The following is an 8,223-nucleotide window of genomic DNA, read 5'->3' as shown; positions in this document are numbered from 1 at the left end:
AGGTAAACACAAATATTTAGTCAAAGCTATAGAATTTTTGACATGTTCTAATTTTTAATACAAAAATAGATTGTTTAATATATTGATAAGATATAAAAATTTCAAGCACACAAATTTATTTAATCAAAAGTAAAAAGTTAACAAAAAATAAAATTTATTAACTTGGTGACATAACAAACATAATCAGGAATTTCTTTTCGGAATATTTAATTTTTATATAGAATGACAAAAATAAATAAAATAAATTTATATGCCATATAATAATGATGCTCTCTCAGTTTGTCAGAAAATTGTTTGCATAGAAATATGTTATGTATTACAACGACGTTCTTCTGAATATTGCTAGACCAATTTTCGTTATGAGGGCGATCCCTAAGAAAGACAAATATAATCAGTGACCCCAATTCACAGAAATAGTGACAAACTCTTTAACTGCGCATAACTAATATTAGTATTTTCCATTAATTTTATAACTTTTTTACAATTTTAAGTACATCAAGTTCATTATTCAATATTAAAAACAATTGCATAGTTAACAGAGGCTTAATAATATATGGCTTATATAAAGTAACACCTTAAGTCGTTTATTTTAAAACGATCACTAATTTTTGATTAGTAACGTATTTTTATTTTATTTACATTATTTAGACTTTATTACATATTGAAATATGCGATACATCAACAAAATATATTCTAATTGATTTTCGAAGAAATTGACAAATTAATTAAACTTTCACAACAAATTCTCAATAATCGAAACAATAAATATTAATAAAATTAAAGAAATAAAAGTAAAGAAATAATAAAGAAATAAAAAAAAAGTTATTTTAAATTCAATTTTTTTTTGATACAATAAAAATGTTTATACAAAGATTTTTTACAGAATTTTTTTTTCTCATTTTTTATTTTTGTATTTTTAGTGTAGTTAGTGAGCATTATTTTAATTTTTTCCTCTTTCAACTCTGTATTTTAAATGCAGTTAATTAGCATTTATTTAGTTTTTTTTCCATACTTTCTTTTATATTTTTTTTTATGTTAACTGGCAATTTGACTTCTGTTTATTTTATGTGTATAGTTCAAAAAGTTTTCACAAAAAAATAACCGTGGCAAAAACTACAAATGAAGATAGAAAAAAATTTTTATAACAGATAGTGAACGAAGTGATAAAAGATTTGGATCTATTCGAGGAAAACAAACCGAAAGATTACTCAATGGAATAATTGTTCCTTGACAGCAAAAATTTGTATCACATGTTTATGGTGAATTTCTCAGCTATTGTTGTGAAAGATCAATTTTTTAGCGACTTAAATTACGGGAACATACTATTGAAAAAGCTATTATTGTCTCGTTAATGTTCAACTAATCTGTATATTTTTAAAATAAAGAGAAAGAAGATCTCTTTAAAAGGCTTTAAAAAAACAACAGAGACGATCATGGAAAACTATAAAAAAACAAAACACATGTCTGCTAGTTTAGTGTCTTTAAGGTTTATCAAATAGCACATGTTCATCGAACTCAACAAGTGGCTCATCGACGTAGACGTTACGGACATACTAACCTAAGTTCAATCGATCTTTGAACACACTCTTTTTAAAATGAGCACGTTTCTCTGCCTTAACTCAGACTGGCTTCAATTTGAAACCCATCCATCCCCAATGTATTTTTACTCTTAAACAATACTTTTCGCTCTCACACTATCTTTACCTATCCACATCTTTATTCATGTATACGTCATTGAAATTCCTTTTTTATCTAATTTATTTTATTAGATCTTCACTCGTAACAACAGCGGAGAATTACATTAAGACTGAAAAGTTTTCGGAAATTCTCATTTAAAATTCGCGCGCTGTATATTTTTCGATATTTTAAGTTTATGTAGTTTGGCAGCACTGTCCTTAATTACTATGCCAAAAATGAGCTCGATCTGTCAGACAGTTCGTTTACGGCAGCTGTTGAAACCAGTTCACCTCAGTAGTGCGTTGCGAAATGTCTTCGACGGTCGTACGACCGTCCTGGAAGGCTTTGTACCACTCATAAACTTGAGTTTTCGATAAAACTGATTCCCCATAAGCCTTTTGTAGCATTCGCAACGATTCTGCACACGAAATTTCGTTCGAAACACAAAATTTGATGCAAACTCTTTGTTCAATATTTTTTTCCATTGTTTTTTTCGCAACGCCCTACTGAGGTGAACTGGTTTCAACAGCTGCCGTAAACGAACTGTCTGACAGATCGCGCTCATTTTTGGCATAGTAATTAAGGACAGTGCTGCCAAACTACATAAACTTAAAATATCGGAAAATATACAGCGCGCGAATTTTAAATGAGAATTTCCGAAAGCTTTTCGGTCACAATGTATATAGGTTAGGTTAAAAAAGCGATCCTAAGCATCCACGTAGAAGTATTGGGCCATTTAGGAGTCTTAAGCATCCTATTAGAACTATATTACCTAACAAAATTTGAAAGGATTAAAACTTCCTGGTTTTAATAAAGTTTACGATGCTAGTAAGAGAAGTCGTATAGGATATTATGACACTCTAGAAAGTATATTATACAAATAATGGAACAAAATATTAATATTTTTTATTTAAAATTTTGCGGTTATAGTGAGGAAATGTTTAAATCATTAACAATTTTAAATCAATCGACTTTTTGGTCTGACAATTGTTCAAATATTGTCAAATATTTTTTATCTTAAATTTTAATTGTAAATATTTTTAGCAATTTTGTTTAATAATATCTTCTTTTATAAAAGCTTTTATATATATATCTTATGCCTTTCACAATTAAATTTAAACTATCATAAACATTTATAATTTATAGCATTATTTATAAAAACAAGAACAATATTATAATATTGTTATTAACATATATACTAAACGATTAAATTATAAATACCTAACACGACTAATAAATAAACATATAAAACAAACATTTATCAACATACCCAATGCTATCAGGAAATCAAATCGGTCTCATTTAGATAAAGAATTAAATTATCCCCAAATGAAATATTTTTTGCTTCATCACACCAATGGTTTTGCCACAAAGAACATAATTTTTGTTTATAATCACTTTCTTCACAATCACTTGATATCGTTAAAGACATAAAATTTGGAAAATGTTCCAGCTTCGATAAACTTTGCAAGCGCTGTTCATCAATCATACCATCGCAATTTACAGCCACCAATTTACGCAATTGCGGAAGCTTTTCCAAAATAAATTGTAAGCTTAAGGCACTCACTCTTGAATTATCTGATATATCCAATACCTCCAAATCATTAGCCCTCTCTAAGCATTGAATAATTTTATAAATTTGTGTATCACTTAAATTGCATCCAGCGAATGCAATATGTTTAAACTTTTCACAAGTTCCGCTTTCGAAGAATTCAACGAAACGATCAACAGTCGCCGGGTGATTTTTATCATTTTTTTCAATAACTTTAATGTAACTTAAATTTAGATATTGCAATCGACTAGGATTCAATTTAGTCAATAAAATTCGTATTGATTCATCCGTTAGATTATTAAAGCTCATATTGAATTCAGTAAGCTGATAATAGCACAAATCATAATCGTATAAACTTGTTAAATTGCATTGTGATAAGTTAAGCTTTTGTAGTGTTTTACCTGCTACACTATTACAAAATTTGTCTAATAAACGCAAACTGCTATTACCTAACGGATTTTGGCTTAAATTTAGTTCTGTAAAGTTTTCTAATTTATCTGCAGAACTTAGTATTGATTCCAAACCTTCAACAGTTATAAAATTACATTTTAGATTTAGCGTTTTCAGCTGTTTCAATGTTGGTAACGATTTTGCCAATTGAACACAGCCTTGGTTTTGTATAAAATTATTTGATAAATCGAGCACTTGAAGATTTGTTTGATGCATCACCGCTTTAAAAAGTGGTTCAGTTTGTTGGGAATTAAGCCAAAAATCATTTAATTCTATAAGATTGGAGGACTGTGCACGTTCTAGAACAGTTTGTACATCCTGATTGACTTCTGAAATAATACAAAAAACAATTATAAAAGTTCACTATTATAAACAAATATTTAGAGTTTAACCTTTATTTAATTGAAGACACATTTCATCGTATCTTTGTGGTAATGGTGATAATTTCCACTCTAGCACAGTAGCCAATATCATATTTTGCTCAACCGCTACAGTAACAGAATCCGTTTCTTCATATGCAAATCCATCTGCCGTTTTTAAACGGAGCACCGGTTTTAAGCCTACTAAACTATAAACCAAATTAATAATAGAACCATTTTCTTAAATGTAATATTACTAACTTATAATAACGTCTTGCTGCCTCATCGGCCAACCAACGTATATTAACGTCATTTAATTTTTTTCGTTCTATAGGTATCAATAACAACTCATCTTCTATTTTGACTTTAAAAGAAACCGTTGTTAGTATAGGTGCAGTTTGTACTTTAATAGGTGATGATTTCGGTGAGATTAGAAGATGAATTGATGTTGTAGTAGAATCCGGCTCAGTTGTACGTTTGTTTGAAGTAGACATTAGATTACTATCTCTTGAATCTTCGCTTGAAACGGGACTGTCACTACGAAAACGTAGAAAACCATTATCTATTAAGGAGGTTTGATGTTTCGGTTTCCTTTGTTTAGTCGTTGAAATACTTGAACTACTACTACTCATGCTTGAAGAACGTGATAAACTTAAGCCCTTTTTCTGTTTTTGTTTATGCTGAGAACTCATAGCATTACCAGCACTTAGTAATAATTCATAGGCATCTATTTCTGGATCATAAGTATCAAGATTTACTATTACATTTGCGCATTCTTGAGATTTTTTTGTTGGGGAACGCGTTTCTACAGTATTTGTATTGAAAAAACGACGTTTCTTTTTTTCTGGCCCAATATCATCTATTAACCAAGTATCATCATCTACATCTTCTGCATCTAATAGAGCAGAACGTTTTTGCTTAGCAACATTTAATGAACTTGTAGGGAATGTATCAAATGTGTCTTCATTTACATTATTTACACGATTAGGGTGCTTAAGATGTGCCATAACATTTTTATACTCTTTGGCACCACTCACACTTGTTTGACGAGATGAAGATTTATTTGGAGACTGGAATAATTTACAAATTTACTATGTCAATATATTAACTAGTTATTGAATATTTTACATTTACCTTTAAAATAGTTCCACTACCACCTGATCGGTTGTGATTGCTCCGTCTCATACTAGTACTTGCCACCACCAAATCATTTTCTTCATCAGAAATACCTTCGCTGTTAACCTCCACATTTTCATTTGTCAATGGTGTCACATTTTCACTCCAGTTTATACCTACTTTCGTTATAGGTTTCAACAATGTTTGTCTTATTTGTACATATTGACATTGTTCTCCTTCTGTTAAATTAGCTGAACGACGCCATTTATCAAGTCCGTTTAAACAAGTTTCCCCAAAATCAGTTTTGAGTGTTGGGTCAGCACCTCTTTCCAGTAAAAGTTCCACAACATCGAGAAAACCATTAGAGCAAGCATCATACAAAGGTGTTATCCCATCACAACTGGTGCCTCCTTTATCATTGATCGCTACTGTGGCTCCTCGATCTAATAATAATTCTACAATATCGCGAAAGCCATGATTACATGCTTCATGCAATGGTATCCAACCAGCATGATCACGAACGTTTACAATATGACCCTGATCTATTAAGCGTCGCACTAATTCCAAATTACCAGCAATACAAGCCTGATGCAATTGCGTTTCTCCTTTATTATTTCTCTTAATTGTTAAACAACGTGTACCTCTCGTAACACGATGTGGTCTAGGTTTTTCGGTTTCATCTAAATCACTCATATCGGAATCTGTTAAATCATCTAAACAGATATCATCTCCAAATTCTGGTGTGTTTTCATTGTTTTCTGCGGGTTCAGATTCGCTATCACTTTCATCTTCAATGTTACTAATGTCTAAACCTGTAAATTAAAAACTATTATAAATAACTATATAGATTGTACATAGATTGTACAGAATTTAGAATATATTTATACCTTTACTTTCAGCTTCTTTTCTTAAATCATCAACTAGAAAATCCATATTATGTTTCAATTGTAATTTTTTTAAACGCGCATATGCGATCTTTTCCAGCTTGATGCAATCTGATTTTGAAGCAAACATTTTAGCCTTATCGTAAATATCTTGTATAACCCAATATGATTGATTTTGCATTTCACATATATCTGCAATGCTGCATAAGGTTGAAAAAGCTTCAGCTGGCTCATTTTTATTCAATTCAAATTCTAACCACAGATATTCTAACGCTTTATCATATTCTTTATTATCCTTATAGGTTTGATAAAGGCTCACATAAATAGGAATTAAGCTTCTACCAGTTTCCGAATTCAGTTGGGCACATTTTAGCATTTGATTGTAGTACTCCAAGGCTTTAACGTAATTGTGCAACTGACAGCAAGCATCGCCCAATTTTTCATATAAGTTTTTTCGATTTACATAATCCAGAGAGCTCATTGTAACTAACTCATCCAAAATCTGGCATATTTTAACCACTATAAAAATAATATTATTGTTTTAAATAATGTACAAAAATTCTTATACCGTGTTCCCACTTGTCTCATTTAGACAGTTTTGCTCATTAAGGCCGCTAGTGTAATTTACAGTACAAAGAGCTTTCATACAAATAAGTTTATTATAAATGAATCAACTGATTTAAGGCAAAAAATTTCGCATACATCCCTTAAAAATAATTTGCCCACAAAAATAATTATACCTATGTCAAATGTAAACAAACTACTTTACATGCATAAATCAGCTTATGACAATGGAAACGACCAAACCTTAATTTCATTAACAAAAAAAGCTTTAACTGCTGTGGAAACATGATATTAGTCAACAGTTTTAAAAGCTATATAAATATTATAATTTTAAAACTAATATAAAATAAATAAAATTGTTTAGTTAATATCAGTGTTAAGTAGAAACTAAAAATTGTGGTTCCATATCTGAACCGAACAATATCAAATTCTAGAAATATATTAAATATTGTAAATATAATATTATTTACATAATCATCAAAATCATCTAATTTAACATAATCATCTAATTTTTATGGCAGTTTTAAGTCCAATTTCGAACATTCCAATATAAATTCGAAGTCGTTTCTGAAGTCATCAATGTACAAAATGTCATACGTTTATCGATTAAACTAATGAGTATATTCCAAAAAATATATTAAATATTGTAAATATAATATTATTTACATCTTCTTCTTTATTTCCCAATTCGATTTCGAATATTGGTGATCATATAACATAACATAATACTATATTGATTAATTATAACATAATAATAATTATAACATAATAACATAACATAATACTATATTGTTTGATTAGTTTTTAATAAACACAATTACAAATTTTTAACTATTTCTGCGTATTGCTCTCTGCATCTAGCTATATTTATAAGGCTATTATTTACATAATCATCAAGATTTTATCTAATTTTTATGGCAATTTTAAGTCCAATTTCGAACATTCCAATATAAATTCGAAGTCGTTTCTGGAGTCATCAATGTACAAAATTTTATATGTTTATCTCTTAAATTAATATAATAGTTAAAAATTAAAAGTATATACAGGCTGTTGGTATATATCATTAGGTAGATTCGTTTCGTCCCTTTAAAAGGACCTCTAAAAGATTCATTAAACCGTTTTAGAGAAACGATAATATATGTCACCGTGCTACAAACACCTTCGTCTATTAAAAATATTCTTTTACCTCTGTAAGTAATTGGAATAAAAATCGCCAATGTGCTTCTTTTGAAGACGGTGTGCGATATGTTCGTCAAAAATATATCCGTAAATTCTTATATTACATACATATAAGCGAATTAAAATTATGGAAATAATAACAATTGGACTCAGGTTTTTTGCAAAAAAAAAAATACTAATACAATAAAAAATTTAACTCACCAACTCGTAAAGATTTTTCGATAGTATTACGATCATTTTCATCAGGCGTATTTTTCTTGTAGGCTTTTGTCAATATTTGTTTTGCGCTTGCAAAATCACCTTCTTTAATTAATATTTCCGATTTCGTAATCAACGTTTCACATATTCTTTTAACTTTATTCGGAAGTCGTTTTGCAATATCGAGTGCCAAATTACAATAACGCAATGCTAACGTCGCGTCATTCTTTTTATAAAAATAAAG

The 8,223-nt window shown here is 29.4% G+C and overlaps 1 protein-coding gene across 1 annotated transcript; it reads right to left on the bottom strand.

The window, feature by feature from the left end:
* Positions 1–2,908: 2,908 nt before the first annotated feature.
* LOC119677003 (tonsoku-like protein) lies at positions 2,909–8,223 on the bottom strand (the record flags this gene model as incomplete). Its single annotated transcript, XM_038088272.1, is given in 6 exon segments — positions 2,909–4,008; positions 4,072–4,247; positions 4,300–5,108; positions 5,173–5,966; positions 6,042–6,557; positions 7,983–8,223. Coding segments are annotated over 6 exon segments (3,588 nt in total), but the record flags the coding sequence as incomplete, so codon positions are not given.

This window comes from Teleopsis dalmanni, chromosome 1 (assembly GCF_002237135.1).
Source record: "Teleopsis dalmanni isolate 2A chromosome 1, ASM223713v2, whole genome shotgun sequence".
NCBI lineage: Eukaryota > Metazoa > Arthropoda > Insecta > Diptera > Diopsidae > Teleopsis > Teleopsis dalmanni.
Note: the sequence above shows the minus strand (reverse complement) of the source record. Positions and strands in the feature narration are given on the sequence as shown.